This window comes from Chiloscyllium punctatum, chromosome 24 (genome assembly GCF_047496795.1).
Source record: "Chiloscyllium punctatum isolate Juve2018m chromosome 24, sChiPun1.3, whole genome shotgun sequence".
Classification (NCBI taxonomy): domain Eukaryota; kingdom Metazoa; phylum Chordata; class Chondrichthyes; order Orectolobiformes; family Hemiscylliidae; genus Chiloscyllium; species Chiloscyllium punctatum.
Window position 1 is genome coordinate 45146685 of NC_092762.1, and position 18918 is coordinate 45165602.

Below are 18918 nucleotides of genomic sequence, written 5' to 3' on the forward strand. Positions count from 1 at the left end.
CAATCCTTTACTTATGCATAGCTCAGTGATGTGACAAATTCTGGACTTAAAAACAGGACCATGGAAGGGAACTGCTTTCCCATTGAGCTGTGAATGTGGTCTTAATGTCTAGTTGAAGCAGAGATCATGTCAATGTTTAAATGATTGTTATTTAGTAGCCCAGTGAGTGTTAGCTTGAAAGTTAATGCCCCATCAGTCCCACAGGTTTGTCATGTCTGAACAGGATTTAAAATGCATGCAACAGGTGACTGAGCAAAATTTTAATTTTAAACAAAATAATGGGATGTGGGGTTGTTGACTGGGTTACAATTTATTGCCCATCCCTAGTTCTTGAAGGTGGTGGTCAGCTGTCATCTTGGACTCCCCTGCAGCCCTTGGTTGGAGGGATATTCAGATTGTTAGGATATTCAGAGTGCCACTGAAGATGGAGCTTGGAGGAGAACCTGCAGTTGGTGTGTACCTATGGATCTCCTGCGTTTGTTTCTAGATGGTAGAAGTCATGGGATTAAGAAGATGCTGTTGAAGGACACGTAGGAAGTCAACTGTAGTGTTTTTTTTATGGTCTACAGTATACTGCTGCCACTGTGTGTTAGTTCGCAAGTCCTACTTAACCGTGCTCTGGGTTTGTCTTGTTTAGTTTGCCAAGACATTCCTGGGCATTCTGTAAGGTGTTTGGAGCTGTACTGGAGCTCTGATCAGTGGCGTGCCTGTTCAGTCTTCAAGCGTATTGCTAGTATGTTGTTTAAATACCATAAGCTTTGCAGTATCCAGTGTTTTCAAAACCAAGTGCAATAGGAGACAGTATTAGAGTGGAGATAATATTCAGTGTTTCCCCTAGGTGGTTTGGTAACATAAAATTCCACAAGGAATAATTTACTATAATAATGAAATACGTGGACACTTAGGAAAAAGTGCACTTCTATGAAATGATAACTTCAACGATATGGCTTCACAAGTAGAAGCCAAGGTAATATACGGTGCTATGAGATGCCCTATCATATTTGTTGCCGCAGGAGAAACGGGAGGTAAAACATCTAGGTGTTTTTTAAAAAATTGAGTCAAATAGGAGCCGTGAAATAAGTTACAGATGTCCGCTCAGCCAGTGATAGGCTAAGATAGACCGGTGCTTCCATATGGCTAGCTGTGCCTTAACTGTAAGATGCTGCTGATGAACAGACATTAACTCCGCTTTCATCTAATAAATGCTGCCATACCTGCTGAGTTTCTTTAGCAATTTCTTTTTGTTCCTGACTCCAGAATATTCATCCCAAATCAAGGCAGGGAAGGACTTCAGAAAATACGTGAAAATTGAGAAGGGTTACCTCAGGAGGTGTTCGGTAGGCAACCTCCAAAGACGTTGTAATAACATCTTCAATCTGATAAGTTGCTTAAGAAATAAAAGAGTAAAAGTAACGATTTGGAACAAAATTAGTGTTGAGGATACATTCCCCGCCCCCACCTCTGATGCACTATTAACAATTGAGCAGCGAGGACCATACCATAACGGCGCACCAGACCAATCACAGCGCTCTCTCCCAGCTGTGGCCAATGAGAACGAAGAGGAAACGGTTAACGCCCAACACGCGATGATGGACAGGACAATTGTCTAATCAAAAACAGAGGGCAGGAAGTGTCCCTTCAAACCGCCTCGCGCCATGCTACCGGTAGGGATGGTGATGGACAGGCGAACTGGCCAACCAGAGTGACGGAAAGGCGGGATATCGCTCATCACCTTATGGCACGTCACCGGATGTTCTGGCGGGTGAATGACCGCTTTCGCAGTCAATCGGAGTGGCGAATGGGCGGGCTGTGACGTCAGTTCTGGCCCGGTTGCCGTGGCGGGGCCGCAGAGCGGGGGACTGTGGTGAGAGAGAGAGAGCGCCCTGTCGTTCAGTCGGCGGCGGCGGGTAAGGCCGTGAGTTATGTCTCTGGGAAAGTCTGAGTGACTCGGGCCATCTTTGGTAAATTAATGGTTTGCGTCCTTCTTCAGCGGAACAATGAGTGTGGATCAGAGAGAGGGTGGTGTGAGGAGGAGCCTGGGCACTCCAAGCTCCTGAACCAGCACAACTCTACCGGCTTCACCAATATAACTTCACTCTTGGTTATTGTTCATTTAAAACGTGAATCATGCCACCTTCTGGACTCTGCCCAGAACTGGGATGTGGGCAGTCCCAGCCTGGGCTTGCTTCATTTGAAGTGAAAGGGGCGACAAAAGGCTGGAGAGTATGGTTTTAATGACCACACGAATTTGTGCCTTGTCTTGTTTCAGGATCCAAAATACTCGCGGATTTCGTGGTGTGTTGCGCACTCGGACTGGGCATGATTCACGAAATGGCGCAGGGTGTTCAAATTCTGGATATTTTGTAGTTAAGAGACAAAAAAAAACCCCTGCAGATGCTGGAGTCCAAGGTAGACCGGCAGGAGGCTGGAAGATCAAAGCAAGCCAGGCAGCATCAGGAGCTGGAGAAGTCGACCTTTCGAGTGTAACCCTCCTTTCACTAGAAACGTTGGCTTCTCCACCTCCTGGCTTGCTGTATTCTTCCAGCCTCCTGCTCGTCTTCAGAGATCTTAGCTACCATTGTCAAAATAGATCAAAATAAGCTTTTCCTGAAATGGTTTATTGTGAATGGCTATTGCAAACTCATGGCAAAAATGCAGCTATACCCTTTTGTTGTAACTGATTAGGTTTTGTTGACTGATTCATTTTTAACTTCAAAATTTATTAATACTTGTGAAGATACTACTTAATGGATAAGATTGTTCTCATGTTATATTGTATGGTGTACATCCTCTTGTGACTGGATATTATGTTTACTGTTATCGAAGTCAGTCAATTCATCGTTTGAAACATTGTGGTAGGGTTTGCTACTATTGGACTGCACTGTCCCCAGACTAATAAGAGAAAATCACACGGGGTTTTTGCTGTTTATCTGGTGACTTTTCCTAGAGAGTGCACAGAAGTGGACATTATTCAAGGATATAATATGAATCACCACTCATCGCTGCCATTATTGAAAAATCTGTTTAAACAATTAGCTCCCAAATAGTGAATTGCTGATGCATCTGAAACTGGAATTGCACCTGGGTTGAAATTTGCAGGCACAACTAATTGATTTCATCTGTGAGTACTGCAAAAATACTGTTCGCTTTTATGTGATTGCAATGTGGGGAAGATAATGGGGTATACCAATTGCAATAGTTATTCAGTTGAAACATTGGCAGTGTTCAGATTCTGTACTGCAAGCAACTCATTTCAAAGAGGATCATGATCAGATGGGGCAAGGAGTAGCAGATGAAGTTTAATCTAGCTAAATGTGAGGTGTTACATTTTTGTCAGACAAATATGGGCAGAAGTTACCTACTTAATGGGAGGATCCTGGGGAGTATTGTTGAAAAGAGACCTTCAAGTGCAGGTTCATAATTCCATGAACGTGGTGTCACAGATTCATAGGATAGTGAAGGCGTTTGGTACACTTGCCTTTATTGGGTGGTGCATTGACTATAGTTGGAAGGTCATGTTGTGGTCATACAGGACATTGGTAAGGCCACATTTGGAATATATCCTTCAATTCTGATCTCCTTGTATTAGGAAAGATGTTAAACTTGAAAAGGTTCAGAAAACATTTTCAAGGATTTACCAGGGGTTGAAGTGTTTGAGCTATGGGGAACGACTGAAAAGATTGGGCCATTTTTCACTGGAGCATTAGAAGCTGAGTGGTGACCTCCTAGAAGTTTATAAAATCATAAGAGATATGGGTAGGGTAAATAGCTAAGGTCTTTACTCAGGGGTGTGAAGTCCAAAGCTAAACAGTATAGATTTAGGGTGTGAGGGGAAAGATTTAAAAAGGACCTAAGGGGTGACTTTTGCACGCTGGCTGGTGCATGTATGGAATGAATTGCCAGAGGAAGTGGTGGAGGCTGGTACAATTACAACATTTTAAAGGCATCTGGATGGTACATGATTAGGAAGGGTTTCAAGGGATGTGGGCTAAATGCCAGTAAATGGGACTGAAGGGTCTGTTTCTGTGCTGTATATGTCTGTGCCTCTGACTCTAAATGCTACCAAACAACATTTGAGACAAAACCACTTGAACTGATGCTAAGACAGATTAGGACACAAGGTGGTGGCAGACTTCGATCATGTGAGATACTGATTTGTGTGATATGTGATGGTGAACTATGCTAACTTTGCCTCGTGGGGCTCTGGAGATTGTACTGTCTGCCACATTTTTGACAGATAAATTCAATGGATTGGCCAAACCAGCACAGATGTCATTAATTTAGCACTGAGTTGAAGCTGAAGAGTTGGCTACCCTGTCCTTTCAAGAAATGTCAAGGATGTTTCTGAGACAGTGAATGTGGAAATTGTTCAGCCTTTTCTCTGGGCTAATGAGAGAGTGCATAAGGTATGAGCAGGTAGGGTAAGAGTTAAGTTTTGGGTTGTCAGACAAAGGCTCAGCTAGCATGACTTGGATCAGATAAGAAGTTGCAGTAAACAATGAGGTGCTGGAGGCAAGGTCTCTCTTAGCTTGTTATTCAGCTGATAACATTTTATTCACGCTGTCTGACATTCTTGATCACCTGCAGAGACTTATTATTTGGCCTGTCAACACTCCATTCACCACACCGATTGTGTGATCATTTGATTAATCTGCCTATAAATTCTGTGCCTGTGTGCTTCTCTCTCACTTCATCTGAGGGAGGAGCAATGCTTTGAAAGCTTATGATTTCAAATAAATACATTGGACTATAACCTTTGTCATCTAACTGCTGACCTTGGACAGAACAATGGAACCTTCTGTGATGAGTGTGACTTCAGCACCAAGTGTCAGATTGGTGATGGTGAAGCTGCCAATACCTCATATTGGTCAGGTGCTGATAGATGACAATATGGCAACATTATGGACCAAGACATTTGCCTTTGTGATGCTAATGGATAAACTGAATACTTTTCAGATGTGAGCGTTTGTCTGCATATTCCTCAGTATGCAGCATCATCGATGTAGAGCAACCTCCTGAGCACTTAGTGCCACGTTGTCTCAGGATCTTAGGTGAGCAAGAGAAATAATTTTGTCCACATACATACCAAAAATATCAATTTTGAAGTCATTTGAGAGCAGCAAAATGAGAAATATCCCAAAAAGTGTTGGTTTCAGAATGCAATATTGTTTGATTCCAAAGATTTCTGATTTTGCCCATGCCTATCCTGTCATTGTGGAAAGATTGTATTCAGCAGCTTCATTGAGCATTTTGAATATACCACTTCTGTTCACATGCTTTGCTGTGATTGATGTTGCTTTAAGGTGGATACAAACGTGGAGGTCATAGACTTAGAGCAGGTTATTGGATAGCAAAGAGCAAAGTTATGGAGGAATTCAACAATAATGATGAGAATTTTGGAACTGGGTGCGCTCAACTGGGAGCCAGTGTAAATCAGTGAATACAGTGCATATGGAAGTGACAGGTGACCAGTCCTTGGTGTGAGTTAAAAGACAGGCTCAGAGGTTTACACAAATTCATCTTTTGGGAAAAGGCCAGGTTGACTGGGAGTGCACTGAACTGGTCAAGTCCTGAGGTAACAAAGATATGGATGAGGATTTCTGAAGCAGAAGAGAAATGGTATACTTAAGTGGAGGTAGGAGGGTTTGGTCAGGAGTTGCATGCATGTTTGGATTCTCACTTTGGGGATCAGATGTCCGGGAGCAGAATTATAATCAATGACCAATGATATAATAACGTTGGTTTCCCTAGTGTTTGAGTTGAAGTCTCTGCTCAGACAGTACAGGATGTGAGTGAAGTAGTCGAATAATTCAGAAGCAGTGAAGATGCTGAGAGTGATGGAATTTGCAATAGTGGTCTCTACCTTTAGCCTAAAATGGCTGTAATTCTCAGTTTGATATGTCCAAAAGTCACCAGTAAGTGTACACTTAACTTCTGTTGAAAAATGTGGTGCTGGAAAAACAGCAGGAATTCCTGAAGAAGGGCTTATGCCCGAAACATCGATTCTCCTGCTCCTCTGATGCTGCCTGGCCTGCTGTGTTTTTCCAGCACCACGTTTTTCAACTCTGGTCTCCAGCATCTGCAGTCCTCACTTTCACCTCCATTTATCTTCTGTACATGTACATATACAACTCCCTTTCCTTTCAATAATAAGATAATGTTGAACAATTACAGGTAATACTTTTTCAATGAAACTATTCTAGGAATGCAATGACAGTTTAATTCAGCTCTGACCTTGCAGTACTACTCTGTTGTAAGCTGGATCTGTGTAGGTTGATGAAAAGCGAAAATACTTATTTCATAATTAGAGGAAGTATCTCAATCCTCAAAATGTTTGTTAGCCAGACACTCTGAGCTGATTAAACCCAGCATTATTCTGCCTCAAATCATAAAAAACAGAAATTGCAAACCTACCTGTTTTGCTTTGGGTTGATGTTAAGATCCCACGCTACAGTTTTAACAATAAGTTATATGTGAATATATAACAAAAACACATGCAGAACCAGTGGCATTATGCACTTGAACTAAAAATTGATAAAGATGCTACTTCAATATGTAATGAAACATCTTAAGCCGTGTCATAGAAGTGTTAGAAAGCAGAAGTTTGATACTGAGCTGTAGATGGCAGACAACCTAAAACTTTTTACTTTTAATTTAGTAATGGCATGTGGGCATTGCTGGCTTGACCAGGGTTTATTGCCTATCCCTAATTGCCCAGAGAGCAGTTACAACTCAACCACACTGCTGTGGACTTGGAGTCACACATAGGCCAGACGACGATGATAGTTTCCCTTCCAAAAGGGCTTGAGTGAACCAGAGGGGGGTTTCTGACAATCAACAATGGATTCATGATCAACATTAGACTCTTAATTCCAGTTTTTTAAACTGAATTTAAATTCTACCATCTGCTGTAGCAGGATTTGAACTCAGATTCTCCAGAACATTACTTGACTCTCTGGATTAACTGTCCAGTGATAATACAACTAGGCCATTGCTTCTCTCATCAAAGGGGTAAGTTTTAAGGAAAATCTTACAGGAGAACAGGGAGTTAGAGGGACAGAGGGGTTAAGGATTGGATCTCTGAAACTTTTGAGCTTGGGCGGATGAGGTCACAGCCACCAACAGTGATGTAATTGAAATGCTTGAGAGGCCAGAATTAGATGAGAGCAGACATTGTATTGTGCTGACAGAGGATACAAAAGTGAAAAGAAGCAAGATGAGGATTTTAAAGCCACGATGTAATGTGGAGAGCCACTGTAGGTTAGTGAGGACAGTATGAATGTACATAGGTGAATGGGAGTTAGGTCTCAGTCTGCAGAGTATTGGGTGGCCCCTCGTTTACAGGAGATAGACTGAAAGGCTGACCAGGAGTGCATCGGAACTGTTAATTCTAAAGCTAACAAAGACATGGATGAGGGGTTTCAGTGCCAAATGAGCTGAAGTTGAAGTCTGGCAATGTTACAGAGGTGGAGACAGAAGTTAAAAATCACACAACGCCAGGTTATAGTCCAACAGGTTTATTTGGAGGCACTAGCTTTTGAAGCGCTGTTTCTTTGTCAGGTGGTTGTGGAACTGGAGCAGGAGCAAGAAACAACGCTCCGAAAGCTAGTGCCTCCAAATACACCTGTTGGACTATAATCTGGTGTTGTGATTTTTAAAAAAAACTTTGTCCACCCCAGTCCAACATCGGCTCCTCTAAATCAGAGATGGAAGTGTTAGTGATAGACTGGATATGTGAATGGAAGCTCCAATATCACACCAATGTTGTCACAGCTTTACTGAACAGAGTCACAATTGGTATTCACATATTTGCCACTGTCAGAGCTTGAAGAGGTTATGAAATGCAGTTAATTAGGTAAGTTGTTTAGGTTAAATGAAAAAGGAATGTTAGTTTTTAAGGGTGCGTGGTGTTCATTTATGGTTTGACTTGTGACTGTGATGTGGTAATGTGTGATCTTGCTTTGGAATGTTTGAACATTCTCTGCAAAGGAGTTATCAAAGGAAAAAATAATTCCTGGACTGAGGTTGGAATGTGATATGATAATGTGGTGTCAGTATTGTGAATTATGGGGAATGTCTAATGAATATATTTGCTGTAGATGGCACGGGTATGAATGTTGTTCACTGTGTGGTGTTGACGATTAGGTTGCTGGTAAACATGAATGCAGAGTGATAGACTGAGTGAGAACAGCTGTAAGACATCACTCTAACTTAGAGGTAGGTAATAACATTGGCACTGGAAAATTTAGTTCATAGAATCTACAATAGTTAGAATCTTTTTCTGTACATTTTTGAGCAAATAACACAAAGATTTTAAACTCTGTTCCGAGACTGTTAGGTTTGTGATTGAGAGTATATAACGATTTTACTGTGAAACAACTCTGTTGTGTTAATGGGGCATTAGTGAAAATTGTAATTCTCCCTTACTCTTGAGTGTGAGCATATTTGGGTGCCAGTTAGTACAGAGAGTGACTGAAATGTCTTACTGTTCTAGTTTGAAGTAAATTACAGTTCCTTGCAACTTGAGAGCAGTAGAAGAGCAGATTTTCTGATAATATCGTGTCGTGAGTTTCCCTGACTATTGTAAGCATTCAAATTGCAGTAACAGTCAATACTTGAATCACTCAGTGTGGAACAATGAGATGTGATGGAAAGACTTTGCTTCAGAATGTGAGAAAGCAGCAGTTAGGCCTATGAAGCCTATTCCTCTCATAGCATGCAGCTGCATTTAGAATAGCCCTAATGTTTTGCTTTCATTGAATCATGTGTCTATGTACTTCCAAGTGTAAATCTATTGTTATTTCACTGTAATTTCAATGTTTCCCCAGTTTTCTGAATTACATCATAATTCAAACTTTAATCCAGAAGCCTGCTGAAGCTTTTTGTTGTTTACAAAAGAGTCCAGTTGCCTGTGAATTTACATCTGATAAGCCTGCTCTGCTGGATTCCTGTTATAGCTGTACTCTTTACCAAATGTGTTGCTGCTCAGATCAAACCCAAGGAACTGCAATTTTGCAATTTTTCAGTAAACAAATTTATTCAGAATTTAAATCTAATTTTCAAGATTCATCATGAAGACCATCTCCAGAGGTTATAGTTGTAGATAAATTACACCGTTCCAGAGTGCTGCCTATTTCTGGGCACCACACTTTAATAAGGATGATGATTGAAGAGGGTATGGAAAAGATTTAAGAGCATGGTTCCAGGTATGAGAGACTTCAGTATGTGTTGAAGTTGATGCTCCTGTTCTTGGAGGGATGATTAGATCGAAGTGTTGAAAACCTCCAGGAGAATTCAGAGCTGATAGGGAATCACTGTTCTCATTGATTACTAGTATCAAGATTGAGAGGCAACATGAGAAAAACCTTTTTCACTCCACAATAAGCAGTTAATTTGTAGAATTCACTGCCTGATAGTGCAGTGGAAGCAGAATTAATCATAGCTTTCAAAACAGAATTGAATAAAAACCTGAAGAAATAACATTTGCAGGGCTGTGGGTAAAAGGTATGAGATTCAGACTGGCTCAGTTGGGAACCAGATTGGATATGATGGGCCAAATAGTCGCCACCTATGCTGTAACTAATATGATTCTGTTTTACAGCTTTTAATGTGGTACAGGGTGTTAAGGTACCTAACAGCATAATTGGAAAATGGTTGATATTGTATCATATAAAGCACTTGAGGTGATCAGCAGCTTAGTCAAAAATGTAGATGGGAGTATTCTAGATTTTGGGTTCTGGATGACTAAATATGTGAATATCAAAGAAAAACAGGGATGCACACGAGAGGCTGCCATTAACGTAGAGAGTGTTGTAGGCTAGAGGAGGTTACAGATGTGAGTGGGTGAAGTCCATTGGACACCGTTCTAAATTTGAGTAATTGCTAACCTGGAAGATGACTTAGGACAGGAAGCATTTCTTGAATGTTCTGGGCCTTATGGCTTTTTCTGTACACTGGACCTTAATAAGAACATAAATATAAACATCAGTATGGGGAAAATTCTCAATTCCATTATCATGGACTTTATAGCGGTGCATTTAGAAAGCAGTGTCAGCATGGATTTATGAAAGGGGAATCATGCTTGACAAATATGTTAGAATTCTATGAAGATGTAACTTGTAGAGTTGACAAGGGGGAGCTAGTCGATATGGTATATTTGGGCTTTCAGAAAATGTTTGACAATGGTCCGCATAAGAGATTATTGTGCAAGATTAAAGCACATGGGATTGGGGCAAGTGTATTGAAATGGATAGAAAACTTTGTTTCATAGAGAGGAAACAAAGAGTAAGAATTAATGGGTCCTTTTCAAACTGGCAGGCAGTAACTTGTGGGGTGCCACAGGGATCGGTGCTAGCACCTGAGCTATTCACAATATATAGTAGTGATTTGGGTGAGGGACCAAAATGTTTGAAGATGATACCAAATAGGATGGGAGGGTGAACTGTGATGAGGATGCAGAGATGCTTCAGCATGAGATGGACAGGTTGGGTGAACGGGTAAATCAATGGCATATGGAGTATAATTTGGAAGCAAAAACAAGGCAGATTACTACCTGAATGGCTGTACATTGGGAGAGGGGAGTGTGCACCAGTTGCTGAAGGTAAGCATGCAGGTGCAGCAGGCGGTAGAGAAGGCAGTTGGCATGTTGGCCTTTATTATGAGAGGTTTCAAGTACAGGAGCAGTGATGTGTTCTTGCATTTGTACAGGACTTTGGTGAGGCCACACCGAGGAATATTGTGTGTAGTTTTGGTCTCCTTTTCTGAAGAAGGATGCTCATGCTCTTGCTCTCGAGGGAGTACAGTGAAGGTTTACCAGGCTGATTCCGGGGATGGTGGGACTGACTTGTGAGAAGAGATTGACTGACTAGATTAGGATTGTTTTTGCTGGAATCCAGACAAGTAATTGGGGGAGCACATAGACACCTTATAAAACTCTAACAGGATCAGACAGGGTAGATCCAGAAAGGACTTTCCCAATGGTGGGTGCATCCAGAACCAGGGGTCACATCCTGGAGATTCAGGGTGGGCCATTTAGAGTGGAGATGAGGAAACATTTCTTCAACCAAAGAGTGGTGGGCCTGTGGAATTCACTACCAAAACATTGAATATACTCAAGAGGTGGCTAGTTACATCATTTGGGGGTGAATGAGATCAAAGGTTATGAGGGAGAAAGCAGGATTAGGCTATTGAGTTGGACAATCAACCATAATCATGATGAGTGGTGGAGCAGATTTGAAGGGCCAAATGACGACCACCTGTTCCCATCTTCTAGGTTTCTATAAACCTGCATAATTAAGAATAAAGCCCCAACTGGTATACTGTGTTCACTTCTGGGCACCGTGCCATAAGAAGTATTGTTTTACCTTGAAAGACGCAGAGCGCAGATTCATCAGAATGTTATCAGAGGTCCAATGGTTAAATTTTGGGGGAAGATTACACAGATCAGGTTCATGTCTTGGGTTTAAGCAGGTTAAGATGGGTTTTAACTGAGGTTTTTAGGTTTTAAAATCATTATAGGGTAGATAAAAACTATTTCTACACTTATAGAAGTCTCATACTTGGAAATGTTCCCTTAAAATCAGAACAAGGTAAATGATGAGGGTAGTTAGAAAATACTACTTCATGTAGAGTAGTCAGGATTTGGAACTTTTCTGTACAAAAAGCAATAGATTATCAATCAATTGTAAATTGTGATTAATGGATTGTTGTTGGATAAAGGTAAAAAGCAATATGCACCTAATGTGGGGAAGTTTTCAGATGCAATCCAGCCATGATTTAATTCAATGACAAGACAGTTATCAAGGGGCTGGATGACCTAATCTTCCGATGGATCTATTCTACAAGTTTTGCAGTGATATACTCCTGGCATGCGATCTTTTAACTGTATGGCAATACGATAGCTTTAAGAGGTTATTTTATCCTTTTTGTTTTCTTTTGAAAGACTTTAAGGCAGAGGTGATGAGCTGTCTCTTTGGAAAGCCAATTAAGCAAACAACTAGTGAGACCTTGGGGTTTTTTAAAAAAAGTTGGCGGCCTGAAGTGTGGTTAAACTCTCTCAGAACCAGAATTTTTAGTTTCTTAGTTTTTTTTCCTATATTGTTACTATATCACAATAGTTACTGTTTAGTAGCTTACTAAGCTGTTATTCTGTTCAGTTTTCCAATGTAGAGTTACAACTAAACCAATTATTTTCTTTTTTTTTTGTCTTGTATTTTAACTAGGGTGTTTTACTTCAAATCTGGTCATTTGACCAATCAAATTGTGTCTAGAACGCAGCACCCAGTTAGCTTTAAAACAAAAAAACAGTAGGGTTTAGTCTCTTTTAATACCTTTTTTAAGGGTGTCTGGTCTAGACCATAACAACTGTATGATGTATGTTTGTGCTGTGCAGGAGTGACATTGTACACTGTTCTCTTGACTTTTGTGTTTTGTATTTGTAAGATTGTTCATTAATCTCAGCCTAAGCTGGAGTAAAGAAATACAGTATACCAGTGCCTATAAATCAGAACTATATCTGTAGTATCTTATTTTCAACAGGGACGAGATGCTAGGACTTTAACTCTAGTCGTATGCTTGGGAAGTACTGTATATTGTTTCAGTTGAATGCTTTCACACTAACTGTAAACCAGCTGAGGCCACCATGAAGGTCCCACCTCCTCAACCTCATACCTCATACCTCACCTGCAGTGTGGTGACCATAATGTTGAAATCACTATCAGTTGTCTCTTTGTAATGAGAGAGCAGTGTATAATCCTGAGATTATGGCAACTTTACTTTTACCGTACCCATATACTGTGCAAACCCTTTTACTGACTTTTCTTAAAACTAGATAATTCTTCATCAAAACAATACAATTTTAACAGCTACTTATGATGTAAATTATTTTAAATACTTGCATTTATAAAATGGCTGGAAGATTGACAGTGAAAGTTTGAGATAAGACTGTGTATTTTCACTTTACGTCATAGTGAAAGTGTGTTAAAGATAAAGAAAGCACTCTGTTTAAGTGGAGCCACTTACTCTGGACATGACCACATGTTGTGGAAGTGATTAGACGACAAGTAGCAGAACACAATCATGCTTGTCCTATTTCTCTGTTCAGGATGTGAAAATAAAAGCAGTTATTAGAAATCTGAAATAAAAACAGAACTTAAGAGTCATATTGGACTCAAAACATTAACTTTGTTTGTCTCATTCATTCCTGTTTTTTTGTTTAGAAACATGAACATTGCTGTGAAAAGTTAGTTAATGTCCTCCTCTCAGACTTGAATTTCAGTGGAAGTGCTTCAAGCTAACATTGGCTTCTCTGATGAATGATTAATCCCTAAAATGTTAGTGTTTTGTGTGTGAGAAATGTAATTTTAAAAATTCCTAATAAATAAAAATTAGGCTGTTTTGAATGTTTCTTTAAATATTCAGTTTAAATAACGGTATGTCTATGTTCTAGACCTGCTGTTGAAATTGAAGAAATTTTCCTGAATTCCAGCATCTCCAATTAATACTTGAAGTAGATAATGACATTGGATCTGACCTGCACGATGGCAGTTTTCAAGCAAGATAATGTGGAGAAGTACTATGAGATGGGAGAAGAGTTGGGGAGGTGAGTTAACAGGCTGTCTGATTTATGAGCACTTTGTTATTTTTACAAGCTTAGAATCTGTGGTTTGATTTCTTCCTGAAGTATTGTATTCCTTTTTAATACTCAAGTTGGAATATTATTGTGTGCAATTCTGGTCTCCTTCCTATTGGAAAGATGTTGTGAAACTTGAAAGGGTTCAGAAAAGATTTACAAGGATGTTGCCAGGGTTGGAGGATCTGAGCTACAGGGAGAGGCTGAACAGGCTGGGGCTGTTTTCTCTGGAGTGTCGGAGGCTGAGGGGTGACCTTATAGAGATTTACAAAATTATAAGGGGCATGGATAGGATAAATAGACAAAGTATTTTCCCTGGGCTTGGGGAGTCCAGAACTAGGGGGCATAGGTTTAGGGTGAGAGGGGAAAGTTATAAAGGAGACCTAAGGGGCAACTTTTTCACGCAGAGAGTACTACGTGTATGGAATGAGCTGCCAGAGGATGTGGTGGAGGCTGGTACAATTGCAACAGTTAAGAGGCATTTGGATGGGTATATGAATAGGCAGGGTTTGAAGGGATATGGGCCAGGTGCTGGCAGGTGGGACTAGATTGGGTTGGGATATCTGGTCGGCATGGACGGGTTGGACCGAAGGGTCTGTTTCCATGCTGTATATCTCTGACTCTGACTCTTAAGTTCAGAAAAGTCATGTGCTGAACAAAATTAGAAGAAATTGTGGGCAATTCATGAAATCAGAACCATCCACTAGGATCCATTTCAGCTGATATTCCTGTTCTTCCTGTCAGAATTGTACATCCGCCTCTATGTAATGAGTGTGGATGTGTAATCCCAAAAATACTTCGGTTTTACTCAACTGAAGCTAAAAATAACATTAAATGGTTCCTAAGTAGGATATTTAAGCATAACTAAGTTTGGTCTATGGTCATTGGCATTTGACTGGTGTTCTCCTGCTTTGATTTGCTTGTCTTTTTGTATTTTACTGCTTAAATGTTTAGGACATGAGTTATGACTTGTCATTATTTGTATACTAATTTTTTGACTCCACCAAAAAGTGTCAGCTCGGTGGTAGCTTTAATCTGAGTAAGAGAGAGTCTGTTCAAATCCTCTTCCATGAAATTTGAGCATATGATCTGGATTGTCAATCCAGGATGATATTGGGAGTGCTGCTGCTTTTCAGATAAAGCTTTAAGGCTGGTCCACATCTGTCAGATGGAGTCAAAAGAGCGATGACAGGGGAGGCAGTAGCCGAGTGGCACTACCACTGGGCTGTTAATCCAGAAACCCCGATAATGTTCTGGAGACCCAGGTTCCAATCCCAGTATGGCAGGTGGTGGAATTTGAATTCAATAAATATTTGGAAATATGAGTCTAATGGTGACCATGAACCCATTGTTGATTGTCGGAAAAATCCCATCTAGTCCTTTTAGGGAATGAAACTGCCGTTCTTACCTGGTCTGGTCTACATGTGATTCCAGAACCGCAGCAATGTGGTTGACTCTTAACTGCCCTCTGGGCAATTAGTGGTGAGCAATAAATGTTGGCCTAGCCAGTAGCTCCCTCGTCCTGTGAATTTTTTAAAAAGTATTTGAAGAGCAGGTGAGCAGTTTTCTTCACCCAACATCAGCAGAACGGCGAGTTTTGAAAAGATTTGTAGCTCAGGTTGATGCTCTGGATGTAGGTTTGCTCACTGAGCTGGAACGTTTGTTTTCGGACATTTTGTCATCATACTAGGAAACATCTTTAGTGAGCCTGTGGTGTAGCCCGCTTTCTATTATATTTTTGAGTTTCCTTTGGCCGGTGATGTCATTTCCTATTCTTTCTCGGGGGGCAGTGAATGGGATCCAAATCGACGTGTTTGTTGATAAAGTTCCGGTTGGAATGCCATGCTTCTAGGAATTCTTGTGCGTGTCTCTGTTTGGCTTGTCCGAGGGCATGTTGTCCTAGTTGGAGTGGTGACCTTTAGAGGTTTATAAAATGATGAGGGGTAAATAGACAAGGTATTTTCCCTGGGGTGGGGGAGTCCAGAATGAGCTGGTGTAGACTTGGGTAAGAGAGAAAGGTTCATTGCAAATCTAAGTGGTAACATTTTCACACAGAGGGTGTTGCATGTATGGAATGTGCTTCCAGAGGAAGTGGTGGAGGTTGGTACAATTACAACATTTAAAAAGCATCTGGATGGGTTCATGAATAAATAGGGTTTAGAGGGATATGGGCCAAGTGCTGGCAAATGGGACTAGATTAGGTTAGAATATCTGGTCGACGTGCACAAGTTGGACAGAAGGGTCTGTTTCTGTGTAGTACATTTCTCTGGCTCTGACTCTGTATTGGATTCTAGATACTAACTCTGTTTTTCTTCCACATCTGCTACATTGACATGAGTACATAATCCCAGCTGACAATTCAATATTGTACTGAGGAAGTGCTGTCTTCCAGATGAGAAGTTGTGTTGGAAAGCATTTTCTTCGTGTGCACTTTTGAAGTTCCAGTTTGTATTTCACAAATGTGGGAATCTACTTGTCCTGTGCTCTCTCTCTCGCTGTCACACTCTCACCATTTCACCCCCCCCACTTGTGCAGTACTGCTTTGGTTCATTTTAGTTGGTATTGCTCTGTTCATCTGACTACATAACACTTGTCTGATGAGAGATATTATCTTCCCACTCATCAGGACAGTATGCCCCAGATATTGGGAATAAATATCTGGAGTGTAGATAGCAACCGGATTACTGTATATCCTAATACATCGGCTGTGAATTAGCAATAAGTTAAAGATTAGTGTTCAAAGATCTTTTAAGAAGTCTGTGACTTTAAGTAGAATCCCTGAGTTTTATCTAAGAAATTTACATCAATTCAATTCTGGTATTTAGCCTTTAAGCACAACCAGAGCCCAATCACCAACATCTGGCTTTCTCTTATGCAGACCAGATAATTAAAGGGTTTGAATCATTCTTAGTCAGTGACTCATTATTGTCCTATAGACAGAATGGCAGACCAGTGTCTTTATAAGGATAAGTATGTCATATAGCACTATTTGTTATAATTAGCTCATCACTTCAGTATTTGCATTGCAGACCAATATCTCAAATCTTTTGTATGAGATGAATATTTTCTGAAAGATTGTAACATTTTTGAACCACAAACCAATTTCTTACTTCAGGTTGGCCTGCTCCTCTAATTCAAACCTGTCCATTAAATCCATTGCTTTGTAGCATAGTATGTTAATGTGTCAACAGAGGTTGCAGTGTATCTTTTCACGCTTTTTTTGTTCTGTGATTAGAATTGAAAGTTTGATTTTAAGCCTTGTGTCCCTCTAATTTACTTTTTAGCTACATAGTCTCGTTTTGTGTTCTGTCAAGTAGCTGCAGAGTCTGTGACACAGACTTTCAATTTTGATTTTTTTTCTTGACTTTTTAAAAGTCCTTGGGACTTGGAGATCAAGTGAGCTGCTGTAAATAAAGGATATCTGATTTCTCCCTCTAAAGAACAGTAGCTAGTGAAATATTTTGTTTTATTCTCTACTTCCCATAACTCTTGAGTAATAAGCGCACTGCCAAGTCAGAAGGATTGATATCATTTGGAGTATTGGGTAACACCATGGAGAATGGAGCTGGTTCCAATGATGGCCAATTATGGTTCCTATCAAACTCAGATCACCGGTCTCATTGCCCTGGTGGCACAGTGACTCAGCAGTTAGCATTGCTGCCTCACAGCACCAGAGACTCTGGTTTGATTCCAGCCTTGGGTGCCTGCCTGTGTGGAGTTTGCACATTCTCCCCAAGTCTACATGGGTTTCCTCCGGGTGCTCCGGTTTCCGCCCGCAGTCCAAAGATGTGTAATTTAGATCAGTGTTTCTCAACAGGGGTGGCAGTGCCCCCTGAGGGGCATTTGTCCACCTTTGGGCGTTGAAGTCAAAGGAGGCGGCAAGGGGGCATTGAACGACTTTGTAGAGAGCTTACCAATCACTTGGAAGATTGCCGTGTCCTTGAAGGACATGGCTGTGTGCGTATGGTTAGTCGCATAGCACTAGTTTGTTATTTTCCCTGCACCCATGGAGGCCTGTGCTCTGGTTGCTGAGCTATTATTGTTAGTCTTCTCTGTGAATGGCAAACCATTTGAACTCGTTCGCAGTTGACACTGATTCTACTGCCGAGATCAATATCACCGAACTCGTGTCGCTTCTAGGAAGATGAAATGCAGTTTTTCAACTGTTCTATTGGGTGGCAGAATGAATGCACATTAAAGCTAATTAGCCAATCAAATTTTGCCACTTGCCTGAACATCTTAAAATTATCGTGATACAGTAATACCCATGATTCCATCAGGGTATTCGATTGACAGTGTAAAAGTGGCCTCGTCGAGTAAGGAAAAAGTGCAGGCAGTATAGCATGGACTATTTGGGATATGGCTTTATTCAATCTCCATCTAAAGCATTTACCACTGTGCTTGCTCTGTGAACAAAGTTTTTCCAACGAGGCCATGAAGCCTTCCCGTGCTATTAAACATTTGGAAAAGAAACGCAGTGACAAAAAGGACAAAGATTTGGCATATTTTCAAACATTAAAGAATAAATTCAATTAGCAACCAACGATTTCCACTGCTTTTCAAAGATGGGAGCCACAAATGTGGATGGCCTTGTGGCATCATACAATATAGCAAAGCTAATTGCAAAATGTGGTAAACCTCATTCCGTGGTGAATTGTTGGTGCTTCCAGCTATTGCTAAAGTATTATCAACCATGCTACATCAGAAACCATCAATGACTATCGAGTGTATTCCTCTTAGCAACGATTCCGTGAGAAGGCAAATCGATGAAATGGCCTCAAATGTTGAGGATAAATTATGTTCCCTTTTGTTATCGAAAGAAATCGCCTTACAAATTGATGAAAGTACTATATGCAGAAATCAAACTTTACTTTTGGGGTACGTATGTTTCATTGACAAAAATGAAATACGAGAAGACCTACTTTTTGCTCTGGATCTACCAACAGATACCAAAGGTAAGACTATCTTCAACTGCGTCAAGGATTATTTTGATTAAAAGGTCTGTTCCCCTCATAAACATTGTTGCTAGTGTTATGGATGGTGCTTGTGCTATGGCTGGCCGACATCGGGGATTTGTCGCATACTTGAAGAGAGAAGTGCCACATGTTTTCACAGTACACTGCATTATCCATCGGCAGCATCTGGCTGCAGAGAAACTTAGTGAAGTCCTCAACCATTCTCTACAAGTGGTGACAGATGTGGAAAATTATATAAAGAGACATGCTCTGAATGAACAACTTCTCTGCCAACTCTGTAAAGATAATGAAGATGAATTTCTGCAATTGCTG

The 18918-nt window shown here is 40.7% G+C and overlaps 1 protein-coding gene across 3 annotated transcripts in view; it reads left to right on the forward strand.

Moving 5' to 3' along the window:
- Nucleotides 1-1783: 1783 nt before the first annotated feature.
- Nucleotides 1784-18918, forward strand: part of dapk3 (death-associated protein kinase 3) — a 43356-nt gene continuing 26221 nt past the window's right edge. The window contains exons 1-2 of one of the 3 annotated variants that reach the window (XM_072593781.1): nt 1784-1907; nt 13448-13600. In XM_072593781.1, coding sequence (XP_072449882.1) covers nt 13515-13600 — 86 coding nt within the window. In that variant the 5' untranslated portion in view covers nt 1784-1907; nt 13448-13514. Of the gene's footprint in view, nt 1908-1940; nt 1962-4956; nt 5052-13447; nt 13601-18918 lie in introns of those variants that run through there. The other 2 variants (XM_072593783.1, XM_072593782.1) reach the window with 2 other exon arrangements.